The sequence below is a fragment of the Haliotis asinina genome, chromosome 3 (genome assembly GCF_037392515.1).
Source record: "Haliotis asinina isolate JCU_RB_2024 chromosome 3, JCU_Hal_asi_v2, whole genome shotgun sequence".
NCBI lineage: Eukaryota > Metazoa > Mollusca > Gastropoda > Lepetellida > Haliotidae > Haliotis > Haliotis asinina.
In genome coordinates, this window is record NC_090282.1 from 47,300,624 (window position 1) to 47,323,940 (window position 23,317).

Below are 23,317 nucleotides of genomic sequence, written 5' to 3' on the forward strand. Positions count from 1 at the left end.
TGGACCATCAGTCTGTTTCCCAGATGAAGTCTGTTTTAACAGTAAAATATGAACATAGACACTGTGCAAGTAGGTAAAAAGTATGGCCATAAGCATGAGATACATTTTGCAGTTCAGATTGCACTAGTGCAATATCTAAAAGCGGTATGGAGCCACGGACTGAGCCACATGACATGATTTTTTTATACAAATATGCACATACGTCAAACAATTTGATCTGAAACATTACCTGCATTATACTAGGTAGAATTTACTCCGAAAGCACTGCTGTTTGGAGTAACAAAATAATTTCAATTTTGCTCCAAATTCGTGAACAAAAGATGTGATGTTCAGCTGTTTTAATGTCTAAAACAAATACTGATTCACAAAGACGATGACAGTTGTTTTCTAAGCAGTAATTAATTTTTATGAAATACATTTACTGCACGTTACATTCTCACACTAGCTCTGGTTTCGTTCGTTTCTGCAAAAGCAAAAATGCTTTTATTCATGACATCTTCAATCATCAAAATTGTACTTCTTGTGACGATATACACAGAACAATATAATGTTATTGTTACGACACACTGCGAATTTTTAAGTCTCCCTGTGTCAGAACAATCTTTGAAAAAAAATAGACCGTGAAAATCATCGACTTCGGATTTGCTAAACTAAAGATCAACACATTGACGGCTAACTAAGAAATACTACAACACAGGCAACAAATGACAACTGCTATTGAACACAACTAACAGTAAATAACTGAGGATGACTGAAAGGTAATTTGGTGGATAGTATGGATCTTACGGGAATTTGAATCAATTTAGAAAATGTATCAATGGTTGTTTTCCAACTTGTTTATATTTTACCTCCACGAGTGCCATGCCGTGTACACGCTTCCGGTTTCATCAAGAGTGGGTACAATTACAAATATTGTGATATTGTTTTATGATCTGCATTGTATAGGTACTGAGTCATTTTATTTTCAATATATATGAATTCAGATTCTGCTTATGAATGTGTATTTTCAAACATCCTTTGTGTCTTGTCACTTACAAAAACCGCAAGGTTGGCCACGCCCTTTCGGGTCACCTACGGCTGTCAACATTGTGAATGTTCGAAGGTTTATCAAACAAAATCAAAATAAACTCGCTAAATATGGTAATTTCTGTGCAGAGACAATAACATTTACCTATTCACACCATGTAATTAATTCCAGATAAAATAGTTGGATATATCAAAAGGATGGCACATTTTGTTCGGCATCATGATGCATGTGGACTTGTTTGTTTACCGACGTTGCCATGATCGTTCCTGTTCGTCCAATCTATGATGTAACATTGAGATTGGTTTTGTTTGTAATTATTTAAGCCGAAAGTTAACAATTTTTAGAAAATGGGAGACGTGAGCTTTTTCTTCGTCAAAGAACAAAAATATTGATTGAACTGTCAAAAAATATTTCATTATGAAGAAAATATTAGACTGGGTACCACTCAACGCGGTGTGCTTGAAAGTCAACAATGGCCATTATTTTCGACTGCATGCCGAGAAATTTGGCGATAACATTTTTAATTCGCAGGCGTTTCGTTTTAAGGTACATATACATATTAAAGATTATATATTTATCAAGCTGAGAATTCGTGCATTCCATACATAATTCATATGACACGTAAATCTGACTTGTTGAATAATTATTGCAAGTTTTATTTGGAGATGTCATTATCCTGGACTCCTGTCGAATGGGTTCGACGGCAGCATTGAGAGGATTAAAGTCAAAGTTAGCAATGAAAATATGTGTGCATTTGAACAACTACAGTGCATGGTATCAAGAGAGATTGACTAGTCATGGTTTTGTTGCTGTTCAACTTCATCTTAAACTGCAACCTTCACTTTCATTATTTAACTTTGATTAGTTACAGTGCTTGTCAATAAAGTCTTAAGATAACCACTGCTCCATTTATTGCAGGTATCACAAGAAAAACACGTATCATCGATGTGGTGTACAATGCCAGCAACAATGAACTCGTAAGAACCAAGACACTTGTAAAGAGCTGTATCTTACAGATTGACTCCACTCCTTTCAGGCAGTGGTACGAGGCCCATTATGCCACACCTCTTGGAAGGAAGAAGACTGTCAAACTGGTATGTCACACACCTTTTGTCTTCAGTGAAAAACTATTGGTTGGATTGTTCTCAGCTACTTTATCTAAAAGGTGTACCCATTAAGTTCAGGTTAGAATTGGTTTTCTGCAACACATACATGGTGTTAGAGACAAGTAATGGATTCAGGTGATCAGATTTGCCCACTTGGTTTCCATGTGATTGTATCTTAATTATGTAGATCGGTGTTTATGCTGTTGATCACTGGATTGTCTGACCCATGAAGGTCCCGGGGTAGAATAGACCTTCAACAACCCATGCTTGCCATAAAAGGCGGCTAACAGATAAGATGGTCAGGTTAGCTGACTTCTTTGACACTTGTCATCGGTTCCCAAATTGCACAGATTGATGCTCATGTTGTTGATGGCTGGATTGTCTTGATCATTTACAGACCACCACCAAATAGCTGGAATATTGCACAGTGTGGCGTAAAACTAAACTCACTCACTCACTGGATTGTCCGGTCCAGACTCTTGTTATTTACAGACCACTGTCATATAGGTGGAACACTGCTGAGTGGCATTGAACAGCAAACTAACCAACCAATCTGAAAATTGAGATGTAGTGTAAATTTTGATAATGATGCAGGCAACCCTTGCAGTAACACTCTTGGCAGTATCGCAGTTTTGATATAAAAAGAAAACAAAACAAAAACACGTTTCCCAGCCATCACACATCTTCATGTCATTAGAAGTAGCCTATCAGCAAATCAGCAGATGTGCCCAGATTAATCATTCAGTGCAGACTGTAATAGTCTTCATTTCTTGATACCTTCATAGTGACACAAGATTGTTGTCTTAAAATCTGTTGAGCCTGACTGTTCAGTTCACTGATTATATTTTTTCATCTTCATGTTAAAAATAAAACCCATGTACCTGTGAACTGTATAATTTTCAACTTTTACACACAGTTTTCTGAAACTTAAAGGTGACCATTTGTCAAAAATGTGAAGGACACAGAGCCAGTATTTATTCTCTATTTTGTATGTTATTTTACAAAGTTATGGGGATCAAAAAGTAAGCAAACCACAGTTTTGTAATAAATGGTATCAAATCCTATGTGTTGTGTTGACTTGTGGAATTGTTTTAATTCAAAATCATGTTAACTAGATGTCATGATAACTTGACAGATACTGACCTGAAAATTATAAAAACACATTTTATGGTTTAAGTAGTTAAATGTAAAAGAAATTGGTAGAAAATGACAATTATCTGAAATTTGAATTTTGTCTGAATTATCGCAGTAGTAGCTTGCAATTGTCTATGGACTTCGCAGTAGTAACATGCTATAGTCTATCAATATCACAATAGTTCCTTATATCCCAATAGTCACCTGTATTGAGAATTATCACAAATTTCATCTCTTGAACTCAAAGGACTTCTGTTAAAAATCTTGTCAAGGATAATAATTTTTTATTGGTTTACAGCTCACATTTTGCACGTTTTGAGATGTTTTGGTAGTTATGAAGTGCAAGTAGGGTTCTTATTAGCCTGGCTGACGGAATTTGCTTTGTGCAGGTTCTTCTTTCCATCTAAGCACTGGTATTTCATTTGTGCTATGTACAGGTTCTTCCATCTAAGCACCGGTATTTCATTTGTTGATGTGCTTTGTACAGGTCCATACCATCTAAGCACTGGTATTTCATTTGTTGATTCTTCTTTCCATCTAAGCCCTGGTATTTCATTTGTTCCAGACCGAGGAAGAGGAGCAAGTTCTGAATAAGGTTCGCTCCAAGAAAACAATGAAGAAGTACAAGGCCAGAAAGAAGACAGCCAAGGTGGAATCGGCTCTTGAAGAAGAATTTGCTACAGGCAGAGTGCTGGGTAAGTAAATTTATTTATACTTTTTCAAAAGCTTGTGTTTCTGTAGCTGTTTGAAAAGTAAAATTGTGTGTCAAGCAGTCATTTGACTATTTGAAATAAGCATCTGTTCCACAAATAGGAATAATAGATTTGTTGCACATGGAGGATTCCTTATGAAAGGAATGTTTGAACATTGTTGGGATTTGCATTTTTCTCAACATGACTTTCTGGACTTCTAATAATACATTCTTATCACATCAAAAAATGTGGCCCAATTTCAAAATAAAAAGATGGAATAAGTGGTGTGTCAGGTCATGACAATAGATGTATTATGGAGGTTTTTTCTACGTGACTAAATGTTGAATATTTCACTTGCACTTAACACATAATGGCTTGTGAACCCCCAGCTTACTTGCATAAGCTGATACAGTAATCACTTTGTTAATCTCTGTCCTTTCCTGTCAGTTTTGACTTGATCGTATATCTGTAAACTAACAGGTGTTCATCATGTAATATTTGTTAATCAGAACCCATATAACATGTTATATGCTAAGTGTAATCCATTATATAACATGTTACATGCTGACTGTACAGTATCCCAAAGATAACATATGCTGAGTGTAATGCAAAATATAACGTTTTTAATACTGAGCGTTATCCCTGATAAAACATGTTATATGCTGAGTGTTATCCCTAATAGAACATGTTATGTGCTGAGCGTTATCCCTAATAGAACATGTTACATAGTGACTGTAATGCCAAATATAACATGTTATGTGCTGAGCGTTATGCCAAATAGAACATGTTACATGCTGAGTGTAATGCCAAATAGAACATGTTACATGCTGAGTGTAATGCCAAATATATGTAGATTATCACACGACTGTTTGGGGATGGTTAATATCCTGCATTAGGAAAAAAACATATTTAGTGTTTATTCCTAATGCAGAATATTAACCATCCCCAAACAGTCTCATGATAACCTATTTATCATACAGTGTCATTCTTACTTTATATTTTTGATAAATGCATTTTCATTTGCCGCAGATCATGAAACAAAATTTCGTGGGATTTGCCTGCATATATATTACGTCACAAGCTCGGTGACACAAGTTTGTACTGATTACCCATTTGAGTGTTACATCATCTAGTTCCCAGTAAACTTTTATGTGAAAGAGCGCATTGCTGTCAGCAAATCTTAGCTTATGTTTAAAGTATAAGAAAAAACCTCGTGGAATTTCAGAAAATTTAAATACCCTTTTGAACACCAAATGCACTTTTATGTTTGCGTGACATTGTGCAGCTGGATTCCTATGCGGTCTTCTTGCTAACACTGACAGTTGGTCTTTGGTATCTTCATAAGACTATGGATTTCTATCTTTGCTTCATAACCTACTCCATCTATCATATCCAGGCACGAATTTTCTGGGATCAAAGGACTGACAGTACCGTAACCACGACCGGACTTGATCACCAATCCTTGACGCCATGTTTGTTTACACTGCGAAAGTAGTCCCTAAAATTTGCATATGACCTGTCTAATTTGCATCGGTATCCACATATGACCATATCGGATACCTAAAATATCCGTTGACTTGTATCCTGCCGAGAACACTATCCATTGTATGATAAAACATGTTGTGTGTTGAGCGTTATCCCTAATAGAACATGTTACATACTGAGTGTTATCCCAATATAACATGCTATATGCTGAATGTAATTGGTCCATGAATGTCTGGGGTAGAATAGGCCTTCACCAACCCATGCTTGCCACAAGAGGCAACTAACAGGATCGGATGGTCAGGCTGGCTGACTTGGTTGACACTTGTCATCGGTTCCCAATTGTGCAGATCGATGCCCATGCTGTTGATCACTGGATTGTCTGGTCTAGACTCTATTATTAACAGACTGCCGCCATGTAAATGGAATATTACTGAGAGCAGCATAAAACTAAACTCACTCAGTGACTGTAATCCCTAATGTAACTTTTTATCCCCCCGGCATGTAATGTGGGGGGATATAGTGGACGCCTCTGTCCGTCCGTCCGTAATCACTTTGTTTCCGGAGCATAATTCAATAATTCAGAAACCGTTCAATATTTTTAGACCAAACTTCATAGATATAATAATCTCAACCTATAGTTGTGCCTGTTGCTATTTACAGAGTTTTGGCATTTCTAATTTTTTTTTGTTTTTCCATGGAACATTTTGATGTTAGTCTAATGGTGGGGTGGGCTTAGTTTCCAGAGCATGACTCAAAAACCGTTTAATATATTTTCTGCAAAACTTGGTAGATATGTGTGGCAGACCCCAAAGTGGTGCCTTTTGCTATGTACAAGTTTTTGTGATTTATTCTTTTCAGTTTCCATGGAAATGTTTCGGACTTAGTCTCAAAATGGAGGAATGGGCTTCATTTCCGGAGCGGAACTCAAAAACAGTTCAATGCTTTTCTGCAAAACTTGGTAGATAAACCAATCAGAAGCTGCAATGGTGCCTTTTGCTAGTTACAGGTTTTTGTGATTTCAAAAGTGTCTCAAAAGTGAGAGTTATGTTTTGTTTCCGGAGCAGAACTCAAAAACTTCTTAATATCTGTCAGTAAAACTTTGTAGATATGTGTGGCAGACTCCAAAGTGGTGCCTTTTGCTATTTGCAGGTTTTTGTGATGTATTATTTTCTCCGGTTCCATGAACACTTCGCTGACTTAGTTCCCCTTGCACAACTCGAAAACCATTTCGTATCTTTCAAAAGATCTTGGCAGATATACGAGACAGATTTTGAAATGGTGACTTTTTCTAATTACAGATATATGGCATTTATATTTTTCATGAATTCCGTGGAAACAGTTCAGATTTGGTCTGAACACAATGAGTAACTGTCGGATTATTTGTCCTTTCAAATATGGGGGGTGGCGGGGGGGGATATGTCATCTTCTGATGACTCGTTTGTTTTTCCATGGAACATTTTGGCGTTAGTCTAATGGTGGGGGGGGCTTCATTTCCGGAGCAGAACCTAAAAACTGTTATATATTTTTCTGCGAAAGTTGGTACATATATCAATCAGAACCTGAAGTGGTGCCTTTTGCTAGTTACAGGTTTTTGTGATTTCTTAGTTGCTCGGTTTCCATGGAAGCGTTTCGTACTAAGGCTCAAAAGTGAGAGGTGTTTCATTTCCGGAGCAGAACTCAAATACTGTTCTATATTTTTCTCCAAAACTTGGTAGACATATCAATCAGAACCTGAAGTGATGCCTTTTGGTATTTACAGGTGTTGTGATTTACTATTTTCTCGGTTTCTATGGAAACGTTTCAGACATAGTCTCAAAAGTGAGAGGTGTTTCGTTTCCGGAGCACATCTCAAAAACTTCTAAATATCTGTCAGCAAAAGTTGTTAGATATGTGTGGCAGATCCCAAAGTGGTGCCTTTTGCTCTTGACAGGTTTTTGTGATTTAGTATTTTCTCTGTTTCCATAAAAATGTTTCGGACTTAGTCTCAAAATGGAGGGATGGGTTTCGTTTCCAGAGCACAATTCAAAAACTTCTAAATTTCTCTCTGCAAAACTTAGCAGATATTTAGGGGAGACCCTAAAGTGGTGCCTTTTGCTATTTACAGATTTTTGTGATTTATCATTTTCCCAGTTACAATGGAAACGATTCTGCATTAGTCTCAAAATGGAGGGATGGGCTTTGTTTCCAGAGCAGAACTTGAAAACTTTTCAGTATCTTACAGCAGAACTTGGCAGATATATGAAGCAGACCACAAAGTGGTGCTATTTGCTATTTGCAGTGTTTTGGCATTTTTATTTTTCCTGGTTTCCATTGAAACAATTCTGACTTAAGCACAGAATGGGATGGATAGGCTTCAGTTCCAGAGCACAAATGGGAAACCATTTGATATCTTTCAACAGATCTTGACAGATATATGAGACAGATCTTGAAGTGGTGCCTTTTGCTGTTTACAGATATATGGCATTTATATTTTTCATGATTTCCATGGAAACGATTCAAACTTAATCTAAGAAAACATGAAGTAACTTGTCAGATGATTCATCCTTTCAAACACAGCGAGACCGCATTAATCCGGACACTTCTGTTTTTCATCAGAAACGTTTGGATAGTGAAACGTACGGACTAATGAAACGAACTTTTTTGAACACAACTACAGTAGAGTTACTTCCCTTTGACATGGCAATTCAAAAACATATACGAAGGTATACAAGTTCCAAAAGACTGTATTACAGTTTGTAGACATAACAACTTGAATATTCATATAACAGATAATCAATGCATACAATCATGTCTGGATAGATTATACATACACGTAACAAAACTCACTTGTGAAAGAAATCTACATGATAACAGTTCTGAATGGTGGAGCTTTTTACTTCGGACCAGACAGTTTTCACAAGTTGAAGTGCTTCTCAGAGACTAAGCATTTATGGCAGCATAAACTGGCAGCATTGTCACAAAGTAAGATCACGTGTCAACCACCAAATGATCGTAGCCAATCACAAAACATGTCCAATGTCCGAAATTGTGCCCTTGCTGATAGAATATCTGAATTCTTGACCACAATGTTTACACATAAGATCGAAACTGGCTTTAGGGTTTTCCCTCTATCGTGCGGCAGTAATTTCACATCTTTTACGCTTAGGGGCAGGACTTGCCATTATGACTGACAAGCGTCATGAGCAGCTGATCTCATTTTGACATGATCGGTGTTTTATGCAGCAAATAAGCATGACAGGCATTACTCAAACTAACAGAAAGTGAGACCTACTAATTGATCAAAATCACAAACTAACGACATGTTCAACTCTGAAGTGTCACTTAACAATTACCGCGGAATGGGGAGCACGGTGTGGAGGGATTATCCGAACCTTATTGATGTACCGCCGGAGTAATGGAGAAAAACTGTGTAATTAGCTAATCTGTTACCGCTAATTAACGTCCGGATATGGAGAGTGAAGCACCAGATTATTGAATCAACCGGTAATGAGTTTACATGGTAAACAAGATTGGTTACAGCAAGTTATTGTTCTGATATCGCGGGAATTGGATTGTCAGGGTCCGGACTAACGCGGCCTGACTGTATGTGGGGGCCGGGGGATATGTCTTCTTCTGATGACTCTTGTTATACTGAGTGTAATCCTAAATATAATGTGCTGGGTGTAATCCCAAATATAACATTTTCTAATGAGTTTAATCCCAAATATAACATTTTCTAATGAGTGTAATCCCAGTTCTAGGATGCTTCAGTGAAAGATTGACAATCCTTTATCAGACGATAATGTGCACTTTTTGCATTACATCACAATGTGTTGACGTCACTGTGCCATTACAGTCTGCCCCTTTGTAATTGAACTTTTTTGCATTACCTTATAATGTATCCAACGTCACAATGGATGCCAGTTGCCATCGCCTCGTACAGCCTCCCACAGTAAACTGCTTCGTCACATCCCATTTCTTGGTTTGCAGTTGCATCACACAGCTAACATCACTGGTGGAAAAATAACGTTTGTTTTCAGAAATATAAAATGTCTCATAGTCCAACTCAATCAGACACGGAGACATGTTTGCAGTGTTTATATTCCCACAATGCAATCGTGGAATGTCCCATGACTACTCAGCTTCAGCTGAATGTACTGATCTAAGCTTTCATTGGTAGCTGAAATGAGACGGTCATTTTACCTTGTATGGCTTAAGAGATTCACAGATATAATTAAAATGATCAAGAGAAGATATTCAACCTGCACATAAACCTTCACGAAACTGTTCATCATTTGTTGTTCTAGTAACGTTTGTCTTAACGTAGGGGGCTGACACGTAGGAAGAACAGTGTCAGTTAGCCCGGTGCGAGGATTCGTAATTTGGGTCACAGACATCGTCGTTTGTTATGTGCCATAGATTAATCAAAATTAGGCTTAGAAATGATTAAATACGACATCTTAGAAAAGATACACTATACAGTATACATGGTGGTAGAACCAACTGTATTTCTTAAATATAGCATTATATAACAAGTGTTATCCCAAATAAAGCTTTTTCTAACAAACATAGCATGTTATATACTGAGTGTATAGTCAGTTAGGCTCAAAAGCGGACCCATGGATTGCAGTGCAACTCAAAACGAATAAGCGTAACATACTCAGTGAAACGCTGATCACAATCAAAACACCATACCAACTCGGTGAGGTTTTTTCAGAAGTTTTGCCCGAAAACTAAAAAAGTTTTTTAATGATAATTCATTACAGTTCAGTGTTTATTAAGAGGGAGGCGTGCCAAGAAAGGCACAGCTGGGTGTTGGAGAATCATGTGCACAAGTGCCAAGAAAGTTATTTATTTATAGATAAAAGGTTATGCATCATGGTTTAATGTGTACCAAGTTTTGTTAAGCTATCGCAAGTAGTTTCAGAGAGATGCTTCGGACAAAGTTTGACGGATGCATAGACAGACAGAACATCATTTCTATATACCCTGCAGTTTCATTCTTATGGGGATAACAGTGTGCCATATGATGCCCATGACAAAGTCTTTTCAATTTTTAAAATTTTTTAAGTCCCAAGTGTCAACATCATTGAGGCAGACTGCTTGGAGCCTAATGATTTTATATTTTTCAGTTTCTTCATACAGTCAAGGGTGACACAACAATGACAGTAGCAGATCTTATCTTTTCTACTGGCTTGTATAAATGGGGAGAATTTTGATTGTCAGTGATTGTCCACTTCTGGACAGAGAACAAAACAAGACATCTTCACCACTTAAAAACTTTTCAGTCATTGCATTCTGATTTGGATGAATGTTATGTATGTTTACTTTCATCCACATCATAGTTCCAATTCATTTTTACCCTAGGTGGTAAAACTTTTCGAAATGATTCCCTCTCCTCACCAGTGGAAAATAAAACAGTTAGAAATAATACTCCGTTTTGTTAGCCATTAGGTGTCTAGTGAAATCAGACATGTTGCTTGTCTGGAGTGAGGGGTTAGGCAGGAGATCTTGGCTCAGTGAGCAGCTGTCTTTCAGTGTGGTTGGGGAGGCCACCATGTGTTGCTATTGATAGCTAGGGATCAACTGATAATTACAAGCCCTGTGATGGCTAGTGAATCCAGCAGATTGGTACAAACACTGAAGCTTTGGAAATCTAGACCTTCCACATTTTCTAGACTTGTGTGGGTTTTCTTTGATGTATTTGCTTCAGGGTCTGTACAACAGATTAATAGTAAATGGCCTTTCATACCTACTTTTCAGTTTAAGGCACACTGTAAAAGAGAAGGCTTAAGAGATAGCTGAAATTTCACAGAATAATGTTGCTGATGAATTTTCAAAATGCTTTTCAGAGAATCGGCTTTTTGCTTCTTTCACAAGCAGTCTTTGTCTGTAGGGGTTTTTTTTATGGCAAAGCTACCCTCTATTTCTTCACAAACAGAATTCTAATTCTAGATTGGCTCATTAACGTAATGGAGGGCAATATGATGATATCTATGCTTGGAGGTATTCTGTTTGCAGTATTTGCAAAGTGATTACCAGAGACTTGCACATGTCATAGTTACTCTGATTGCCTTAGGTTATCTAATCAGTTCAAAAAACAACATATATTCATGACAGTTTTCAGAGCCAGTAGGTCTCTTGCAGACTTGGCTTTTGTGTTTATCTACCATTAACTGTCCCAAGCATTGCTATTTTTATTACCCATCTGGAAGGAGGTCACGGTAATAGTATCCCAGGTCCCAAGGTACGTTTCACCTTTTGGTCAAGGTTGATTGGCTGTTTTGGAAAACCCCATGAAGATCCATGTTAGGTCAGTGACTCATGCTTGCAAAAAGCAGCTAACAGGATCAGGTGGTCAGGCTTGGAGACTTGGTTGGCACGTAATTGTATCCCAATGGATTCTCATGTTTTTGATCACTTGATCGTCTGATTCAGAGTTGATTAGTTATAGATCACTGCCATACAGCTGGAATATTGGTGAGAGTAGAACTAAACTTGCTCACTCACACTTAATGTATCCCAGTTCAGTGGATCAATGCTTATATAAAAAAGTGCGATTGACTGTCATTGAGAAAGAACATTAGCAAAATATTTCTGACTCAAACCTTCTTGGAAATGTGAAACTGTAACATACATTGTTCACCAAGTGGTAATTATGTATATATTTGGTCAGGATGCCATGTCCAGGGTAGAATAGGCCTTCAGCAACCCATGCTTGTCATAAAAGGCAACTCAGCTTGTCGTAAGAGGCGACTAACCGGATTGGGTGGTCAGGCTCACTGATTTGGTTGATTTTGGTCATCGGTTCCCAATTGTACAGATTGATGCTCATGTTGTTGATCACTGGATTGTCTGGTCCCCACACAAAATTAATTACATACCAAAGCCATATAGCTCGAGAAGTGCTAAGTGCAGCCTAAAACTCAAGTCGCTCACTCAGATTGCCAGTCCTATTACTTGTGTGCTAGTGACAATATTCTTCGATATGCTACATATGGGTTTTTTCCTGAAGATTAGTCAGGGTGATTAGACAAGATGAGATAGTAAGTAGCAGAATGATGACAAATTGTACATAATCATGGAGGAGACAGATGCCTGGCGTTCTGCCCAGGTAGTGTCCTGTGATACCATGTCGTAGTTTTGACTGCAACTTGCATTCTCAATCTTCTTATGTTGAAATACTCATGTTAGTAATAATTTATGCATATATAACTCTCCCTCCCAGAATAGGAGAGATGGTAAATATTTGTCTTGCAAAGTTTCATATGTAAATTCTTCCTTTTATTGACCAAATTTGTTTAGTGTTCATTCAAATCAAAAAGGCGACTAAACTTGTCGTAAGAGGCGACTAACGGGATCGGGTAGTCAGACTTGCTGACTTGGTTGACATATGTCATCGGTTCCCAATTGCGCAGATCGATGCTCATGTTGATCACTGGATTGTCTGGTCCAGACTCGATTATTTACAGACCGCCACCATATAGCTGGAATACTGCTGAGTGCGGCGTAAAACTAAACTCACGCACTCACTCATTCAAATCAGAATTCACTGGGAACACATGAACTATTTTCACATAATACTGAAATGTCTTTCCCCTGAATCCTTACTCATGATATGAGTATGCATTCATGCGCTTTATACTCAATATGGTAACATCTTCATAAGTCTGTTCTAAATTATGCAGGCTGGTCCCTAAATTACCTGGTTATGGAAAGGGTTATTTTTTCTGTTAGTGTACATGTTTATCCCTTGCAGCAACAAAGTTTCGGGCGATATAGAAACGAGTTCTGTCCGTTGGTTGCTTTGAGGGTGTAATCTTGCCAGGAGCAGATCTCCCAAACTTTAGTTTTATCAAACTTGGTACACGTGTTCACCATGTTCATTAGATGTCTTTTGGGGGTTACACCAGAGTGTGAATTTTATTTTTTGTGGTTTCCATGATTAGAACTTTGACTGAAATTGATGGTTTGACTCTTTTCTGGAGCAGAACTTTAATACCATTCACTATTTCTTCACCGTTCACTAACTTGGCACATAGGTAGGTCTGGTGGTGTAGAAGTGCATTTTGGTCGGTTTGGATGTTTGAATAAACAAATTTTTTCCATGGCAACAGGTTTGACCTTGACTGAATTTGGTGGTAGTCTTCTTTTCTTGACCAGAACTTTACAATATTCTCCTTCCACTCTGCCATTTGCACACCAAAACATTGACATACTCTAGTCATAGTCATAATTAGTAGACATATTCGTGAAGAGTTTTTAGCCGTTGCAGGGCATATTGATGACTTTGTTTTATTAATTTTATTCAACATTTTATGCAGTATTTTCATTAACTTCTTGAAGAAAAGGTTAGGGATGTCAGTTACTCTCTTACAGATGAACTACAAAGCTGTGTTGCTCTATGTTTACATGTTATGCAAAATATTCCTGTCATCATTCAACTCACAGTGCCTGTCTTATTCCAGCCAAGGTAGCTAGTCGTCCTGGGCAGTGTGGAAGGTGTGACGGTTATATCCTTGAAGGCAAAGAATTGGAGTTCTACATGAAGAAAATCAAGGCCAAGAAGGGCAAATAAGCTTTTCCACCTTCTATCCCTTGTATAATGAGGAAATAAATCTGGGATAACAAGAAGTTCAATTCGTTCACTGTTTTTGTTTATAAGGAAAAAGAAAAAATATTACTCCCCATTTTCTTCACACAGAGGTGACATGTCATATCTTCCTCCAAACCTCAGGCGATTATGCTTGTCATAAGAGGCAACAAATATGATTGGGTGGTCAGGCACACGGACTTGGTTGACACATGTCATCGGTTCCCAATTGTGCAGATCGACGTTAATGTTGTTGATCACTGGATTGTCTGGTCCAGACTCGATTATTTAGACTGCCACCATATAGCTGGAATATTGCTGAGTGCTGTGTAAAAGCAGAGACCATATAATAGAGGGACAGCCCTCTCCAACAGTTTATCATTAAACATCAGCGCTACAGTCTGGCATGTAACTGATACGCATCGACACCCTGCTGCTAACTTCCGGTAACCGGAACACATGCGCAGCAGATGCGCAGACATTCGCAAATGAGCACTCTGGTAACCATGTAAACAATATTGCGTAATATCCGGACCGAGAGTTAATTCCTTAGCTGGATTTCACTGGATGCGACTGACAGGCAAAGATTACATGAACAGCTCCAATAAACTGATTACAATAATCGTAATCTCTATCTTGTCTCTCAGAAGATGTCAACCTTTCAACTGTCGCACATGTCAACTGACAAAATCGCTGAAAATGTGTATCGTTCGCGAAATCCGTGCCGTTTTAGGCCAGTCATGTAACAGCACTGTTGTCAATGTCCCCGATGTTCGCTGAACTTCATCACATAACCTCATGATCTTTTTTAAGTATCCGTTGCCACTGGTTGGTGGTTCACTAAATGACGCTATTAGTCTCTGATTTTGATTTCATATTAATTTGCGTAACTTTATGAAGCTGATAGTACCAACGAAACATGATTTCACGTTATCCACGAACGTTACAGTAATGTTTGTTTGAATGCCAGTTTGGGGCTGACAGTGATAATGCTTTCGGAGCCGTACGGAGACCTACGCACATTATAATATGTTTTGTTTTTTTTGCAAAGGAAAGCTACTCAGAACTACTAAAGCCACGAGGACCATTTTCACAAACGTCAATGTACATTACATACAGTAATCGTGTATAGTTGATTTTGTGACCATTTGACCGTTTCTGTCACAGTAGATTGAGATGGCATGAAACAAAGACTTGAGAACTTGAACTTGTCGTGATATAAAGGTCGTGAAGCATCCCCAAAAACACACCACCCGTTGAAATTAATTTTTTTCATAGGGTTCATAACTTTAATTTTATCATGACACTTACCATAAAAATTTGTCACATACCTTTCCGAAAATACCGGAATTGCAACTGACATGGACTGTGCAGGTGTGATTGTCATTATGATGTTATGTTATATAAAAGAACAATAAATGTATATGTATTGCTAAATACAACTATTTAGATAATATTCTTTCAAGCTTTCACTAAAAACAAATATGAATGTCAGTTGTTTGAAATTGAGACTAATACTAAAGAATATACTAATTTTTAAATATATTAAAACATGAAATGAAAAATATTAAATCTGTACACAACTTCATCCAGGGATATCTTTAAGAGAATAACCATCAAGCCACACAGTTTCAAACCTGATGAAAAACACAGTTCAAAGGTCTTGCCTCTTGCAAGTGAAGTTCAAATGATGGATGCCTGAAAGATAGTGTATTTGCAACCCTATGATGGATGCATCACAGTCAGGTTCAATACTTGGTCATGATCTGATTCAAATCCTAAAAGCCCTTAGTAGACATTCCCATGTCACAAACGATTTTACAGTTGAAGACAAAACCAAGTTATCTGGACAGTCAATTTCTTTATTTCATAGTTATTGTGACAATAAAGTTATACTATGTGTTCAATGGTTTTGCCATGAAAGCTCATTATCAAGCACTCGAGAGGTACTTTGGATCATATATCATCAGATGTGCATACAGGAAGATTTTATTTGGAGTATGCACACCTGTATAGAAAGTCAGCAGCCATCACAGACTTATTCACATCTTCGCCCAGTTTTTGCTAAACCGCAGAGTTAATGGCAGAACCGCGATCATAATCGGTCTGATCCTGCTGGCATGGGGTGTCTGTGCGTTCATCAGTGAGGTCAATGAAGAATGACTTCCACTGTTTGTCACACAGTGCATCTATTGGACTGGAAAAAGGAGATGATCAAGTTTGATATTAAAGAAAAAATAACATGAATTCAGTGCTCTAAATACTTGTTGAAATTATGTGATAGCTGGATGTCAATGCTCTTTCTAACAAGATCCGTTTACTTACTCTCAAGATGGGGATATTGCACTTAATTAACACTGTATATTTCCTTACATAAGAATACTTCCATTATTACTTACCTGCAATCTTCAGGAACTGTTCATTGAACTTTCTTTTTCCTGGGCATCTACAAGACAAAATAATATGTTTATGTTATGATTGGTGTAATGATATAAGTATAAAGTTGAATAAGGTAACTTAAATCGTAATTAAACTTCATTAAGAAGAAAAATGATAAAAACAGAAAAATATATTATTTCATGAAAAATAAGGATATTTGCTACAAGCATAATCATCACAGTGAACAAAAATGGAACTATGTACAATTATTAACAACCCATAAGTGCATGGGACTTTTGAAGAATTGACTAAACATATATTCGGGTCATATTAACAAACAAAATTAATGTTGTGTCGTCTGCTACATGGTATCTGAAATGTGCAGTACATGATGCAAATGCGGGTTTACGTAAAAAATCATAAAAAATAAAATACCGATCATAGCCATGAAAATTTAGTACCAAGCAAAAGAGGAATTCGCCGTACATGTTCACATACTTATATTAAAAATGCTGGTAGTAAGCTGTTATTGTGAAAGCGTGCGGAAATCAAGTGTTGTGCAGTAAATATTTCAGAAAACGTTCACATTTCGTCGTATTGCAGGAGTCAAATTAAGGAATTATACGTCCTCCACAGATTTATAAACACCACTAAACCAAACTTTATCTAATCTGCTTTTATTACACCCCGGTAACTAAGGACTGGTATTGAAAAATAGTAGCTGTTATTGAAAATCAAAAACGGGACTTTCGACGATTTTGCACCGCCGCCATTGTCCTCACAGAACAACGATCACACATGACAGCATTCATCAAATACAAAGACATGTATACGCTTTAGCACCACTAAAAACCTCAGATGCACTCTTAAAAATATATGTATGTACATGAGAATAAATGAGAAAAACTAAATCTTACCTTTGTAATGAAAATACGCAAAATCTATGACTGAGGTGAACACACGTTCCTCGCAGCTTCCGGATAGGCTGAGCAGTACAAGCCGTAGCGCTGATGGTTTCGCGCATTGGCTTGAGGGCCGTCCCTCTATTATATGGTCTCTGGTAAAAGTAAGCTCACTCCTATGAACATTTGTTCAGATATGGCCCTTTCTGTGGTGCAAGTATTCAGGATTCATGATTGGTTGCAATCAGATTTGGTTTGCCACGAGCAACGTGTCAAAAGTGATTTTTCCCAAGACTTCTTAATTTAAAGGTCACATGCAACAAAAAATTCAAACGTAATTAAAACACATTTATCACTTATTCATGACATATAATATACATTGCTGCTTTTAAAAAAACAAAATTATAAGCGTACAATCGCGATTCAAAAGTGCAATATTTTGTACTTGGGCTTACTTCCCCCGAAACGAAGAACTCGGGAGACCGAACCCAGTCATAGCGGGTGGATGTGCACTCAAGTGTAACGACGGTTTCTGATTGGCTGGTTCATTTGCTGATATGCGGAGGGTTCATTGTGTGTACAGAAAGATGATTTGTTTGATGGGCCTTCATAGCAAGTCACAAGAAAGTAAGATTCTTTATGGATAACAACTTCTTTTTGTGTACTTGATGCGTCGTTTCAGTATGGATTCATATACTGTTGGCAAACAAAATCATACACACTAAAAGAAGTCGTTATCCATGAAGAATATATATAGATATGTTGGGTTTTGAAAATACATGTTCTCTGAATTTGCGCTCGATCCAATAAAAAATCATGTCAGTTGAGATGGTAAACTACTGCGTGGCTGGAATCTGTCATTCGTCCAAGTACAAAGCAGGACTTGAAACTGACAAGAGTTTGCACCAGTTTCCGTCAGATCCAGTCATCGGAAAAAAGTGAATGTAGTTTGTTTGCAACCCATACACACAAAAAAAAGCACGTGTATCACACCTGGCTTATTATATAATGTGGCAGAGACGGGACTCGGGTGCACGAGTCATAAATCAACTTATTTTCTTTATGTCGTATAGTCTGACAGGTGTTACGTTCAAATTGCACGTTGTCAATGATTGAAGCTGTGTACTGCATGTTGTCTTTAGCAGACAGGCAGGCAGACATATAGGTGTGAATAAACCAGACACTGAACTTTCTCTGTGACAGAGACTGCTTACCACAATCAACACTTTTTTTACGTAACGAGTAGATTATTTACTTGTTTGTGTACACAACCAAGATTAGACTACTGCTCACGACCTCAGACGCTGGGCATGCATACTGTTTCAAGCTCCGCGAACCTATTCACTGCGCATGCGTTATGGACGCAGCGCAGCACAGCTGTTGAAACCAGTCCCCCCCCCCCCCCCCAGCGCTTGGAGGAATTTAGTGAAACGTTTGAACTCCGATTTCGAGGGCTTTTTTTTATCGCGTTTTTTTTCTTCAACTTCATGGGTTGAATTGGCAATTTTTATGATTTGTTTCGGTAAGTGCACACCGAAAGGTACCAAAATCTGCAAAGTTGTGTTTTACGTTGCATGTGACCTTTAAGTATGCCTCAGGAAACTAAAACCTGTTCTAGGTTGGGATTCCAGTGTAGAAAAAGGCCTTCAGCAACCCATGCTTGCCATAATAGGCGACTATGCTTATTGTAAGAAGCGACTATCAGGATCAGGTGGTCAGGCTTGCTGACTTTGACTCATCGGTTCCCATCTGTGCAGATCGATGCTTATGCTGTCGATCATTAGATTGTTTGGTCCAGACACAATTATTTACAGACCACTGCCATATATCTGGAATATTGCAGAGTGCAGCATAAAACTCAACTCGTATACTTAAGGTTGCCATGCGCAAATGTCTCTTCCAGACAAAACTCAAGTCATGTAAAAGCGGATCAATGGCGTCTCCATCACCCTCGTTGACAGTGGAGAAGCTAGCCATGATAAGTCTTTTAGAAAGAAGGGAGATAATTCATGTTGCGCGTATTTGCGGCAAGGGGATTTTACGAAACCCGGCGGGAAATAACCAATTTGGAACAGATGTTCGCAGGAAGATAATACAAGTAACCTCTGTGGGAATAGAATGATTACCCGGTACTCCCTAGACTGTCCGGTTAGTTCCTTTTTGCAAGCAGTGGCAGTGACGGAACATGGCTGTCAAACACCGACAGGTAGAACTTTTATCTCAGTTTAAGTATGGGATAGTCTGTTTTGGATATTTTATCAATGGAGAAATATAGATGGATGCTCATGCTGTTGACCACTGCATTGTCTGTTCCAGACTGGACTATTCACAGATGGAATATTGCTGACTGCAACATAAAACTTCACTCACTCGCTATCTCAGAATTTCGCTGTGACCTTGCAAAGTATCTCGAGGTCACGCAATTTAACTGGTGTTGGTGAATGTCGCCAATATCCCATGGTACCAAATTTGAACAGTATCCATTTCTTTCTTGTGTTATCGCCCCAACACGCTTATATGATGTATTATGAAATGCAAAGAAAAACAAACATACGTTTATTTATGAATGATTAAAATTTACTGTATTTTACGCAAATACTTATCACATTTACCGGAACCCAAAGTATTAAATTTACGTCAATTTTTATTACAATTTACGTTTTTGTTAAACTTAACATCGTAACGTATCCCGGGCTGATAATGGGATAACTGTCTCTTCAAACACTGAAGTCCATCAGTGGGTCCACAACACTTTATTCATGATATAATCGCCATACAACTACATGATGTATCAAGGGCTAGGCGCATTTTGGGAAGCGATGGTCCGCCAGCTTGCCAAGCGGTTGTCCTGTCCGAGGGTCATGTCCTGACTAACCCAAAGCATTCTTAATTTATCCTAAGGCCCTGATCAGAGTGTCACGTGACGTATTTATAAGATGTTAACCTGCAGTATCTCGCACCTCATCCACAATGTCGTGCTTTTATGTAACTCGAGGAACAAATATTCCTCGTAAACCCTGTTCCAAAATGCCAGCGACATTTAACAGCCACATACAAATGCGAGTCTGTAGCACACGATCTTCCCAGTGTAGCAAAGAAATATAAACTATGGACTACAACTGATAAAACTTGTAAAAGGTGTCATTGCTACCAATGACACCAGGACAGTGTTTATTGTGTAAAGAAGAGTGCAATACTATAATAAAACACCAACTCGTATATTGTACAGCGTTATCTGACGCAAGAGATATTCTTTATGAGCATCTGTTTGACACATTATGACTGGCGCAGTACATGTTTATGGAAGACTGTTGATGACTGCAAAATTCTAACATTACCAGGTGATAAAACCCTTGTATAGAATATGCGCCTGGACACACGGGCTGAATTCGTAGGATATGTATCACGTGACATAAGCTCTGGCGTCTGCGATCACTGCTGGATCAAAAGACAGTAATTGCGGAAGGTAATTAGTGGGAAACCAGTGGTTGGAATGTGAGTTATTTGGGGATTGAGTGATAATCCAAAAGGTGTGGTCTCAACATCAGCTTTGACTATAGCAGCAACTGCACTGGTAAAACACTCAACATACGAATCAAAGAACATAAGGCATCACTTTAGTGGGAATGAGATCATTCTGTTCCCACAGAGGTTACTTGTCATATCTTCCTACGAACCTCTGATCTAACACGGCCATATTTGGCGGTTCTCATAGCATCCCCAAGCGGCAAAAATAGCAGCAGATTTATCTCCCTTTTTACTATCCAATCAGAACACGTGTTACATCGACCTAGACTCAACTTGACAAATGCAAGCAGTGTGGAGAAACAAATATGACATGACTGAGTTCTATCTAGAAGAAACATTTGAGTATCGCGATCGCAGTGGTTCTAGTTTTCACGATGCATCCAGAAATTACCGACACCTTGCGAACGATCAGTTTTGAAACAATGTCGCTGATTGATTGCACTACTAAATCTGATTGCCTCCAATCACGAATCGTGAACTCTCGCATCATGAATGGGTCGTATTAGAACAGAGGTTACGTAGGAAGATATGACAAGTAACCACCGTGGGAAGAGAATGGAATGAGATAGGAAGACTCACGACCAAATCGAAAGGTCAGCATATGAAAACTGTATAGTATATATATTTTTTTCATTTTTTTTCTAAAATGAGCGCCTTATCTGTTAACATCCTTTAATGTGGACATACAATAGTAAGGAATCGTTATTATAAAAGTAGTCTATGCGATGTGGTCTGGTAATGTTGATAGCATTTTGTATTGTAACTATTGGTTTGTAATCGGGAACCGTGTTCCGTAAACGTATGCAACAGTACCTATCCTACTGGAGGGTTTACAGTAGTAGACACGCATAATACATTGTCACAAAATGAACCTTTGAATAACCTTTGAATATCCACATACTGCAGCCAGTGGTTTTCAGCAATAGACACGCATACTACATTGTCACAAAATGTCAGAACAGTCAAACATTCACGTAATGCAGCCAACGAACATGCGTACGGGTAGAATTTCGACTCTCATTCCGATGAAACAGGACATGGATAAGTGGTGAACACTGAACACACTGCATAGTCCAGCTGCGTTGCTGTTACAAAATCCAGCTATCATTTCCTGATATCCGAACTGCAATACACCTTGGACACATACACCACACACAATACAGTGTATGCATATACGTACATGGCCGGAGATGGGCCCAGCTACAGATCCATTAAAGTCCAGCACTTAGTGTTAGGGAAAGTATACATCTTCGTCCTCCTTTGCAAGAAGAACCCAGCATCGAGATGGTCACGGAGAAGGAAGGGGTAGCAGCGCACATGCAAACATTCATTCCTCTAAAAAGGCAAGCTAAGCACATAGGTGTCAATACAACTGACACTGTATGGTCTTTGGTCTGTGACAGAGCCTGCCCATCACAATCAACATGTCTTTATGTTTCCATATACATGAATTAAACCAATTCAGTTTTCAAGCTGAGCATTTTTTAACAATGACATTAGTATTTCTAATGCTAGACATTCTTGAAAAGGTGGTTGTAAATCTATCAACCTCTCAAATTTAAAATGTGAAACAAATAAGAAAAAGTATAGAACGAGTGTAATTATTTTTACTTTTTACTTCGTCATGGTAAACAAGAATGCATTTTGTTGCTTCCCTGGACGACGGTCTCAGTAATAAAGGTAAAGAATATTTTACATCATTTATTCTTCCCACACAGATGACGAGTCGTGGAGACTAGATTTAATCTGAATATTAAAAATATGCAACTGGAGACGGCAGAGAGCAAACCATCCACCTTATGTAACCTAATCCCAGTTGCCGAACCTGAAACAAAGAGTTAATTAAATCTATTTGAAACATTTCAGTTACAAGTGTTTGCACAGAGACATTTTTTTCCTATTTAGCTTGAGCCAGGTAAAACCTGATAATAATTTTCTTTATTATTGAAACAAAATGAAACAAAATGTCTAAAGATTAATTGCAGGTCTTTTATGAATTTTTGTAACTCAATATAATTAAAACACAATCAACGGGTATTACAATACGGGTACGATGCATTGAAAATTTAAAAGCCAATAGCGACATAGATCTTTGGCTCACTCAATGCAGATTAATTAAACCAAAGTGTCACAAATTAAATCAAATGTCGTCCGTGGGTGGGAAATTGTAAAGTTTCATGTGCCTGTCACTGCTTATGGCAATCATGACCCACTCGTGTTATTCTGGGACTAGCTCAAAACCGATTTCATATTGATGTATGAACACCAGAACTACTTCAAACAAGTACAATAACAGAGATGACGGAAACGCTTGAAAACAATGACAATGATGATGATTTGTTGAAAGCATACTCTAACCAGCTTTTCACTATTTACTGTCCAAAATTTCTAAAACCGTTTAAAGTATCACAAACTGATTTCCTTTGGAAAGGCAACTAAAATAACATTTTATTTCAGTTGTAATAACTCTGAATAGATGCACAAAAATGATC

General features: G+C 38.0%; 1 protein-coding gene across 1 annotated transcript in view; it reads left to right on the forward strand.

The window, feature by feature from the left end:
* LOC137278136 (small ribosomal subunit protein eS8-like) overlaps positions 1–14,057 on the forward strand; it is a 29,463-nt gene extending 15,406 nt beyond the window's left edge. Inside the window, exons 3-5 of the mRNA XM_067810306.1 lie at positions 1,946–2,121; positions 3,833–3,962; positions 13,892–14,057. Coding sequence (XP_067666407.1) covers positions 1,946–2,121; positions 3,833–3,962; positions 13,892–14,001 — 416 coding nt within the window. The 3' untranslated portion in view covers positions 14,002–14,057. The remainder of the gene's footprint in view (positions 1–1,945; positions 2,122–3,832; positions 3,963–13,891) is intronic.
* Positions 14,058–23,317: the final 9,260 nt, after the last annotated feature.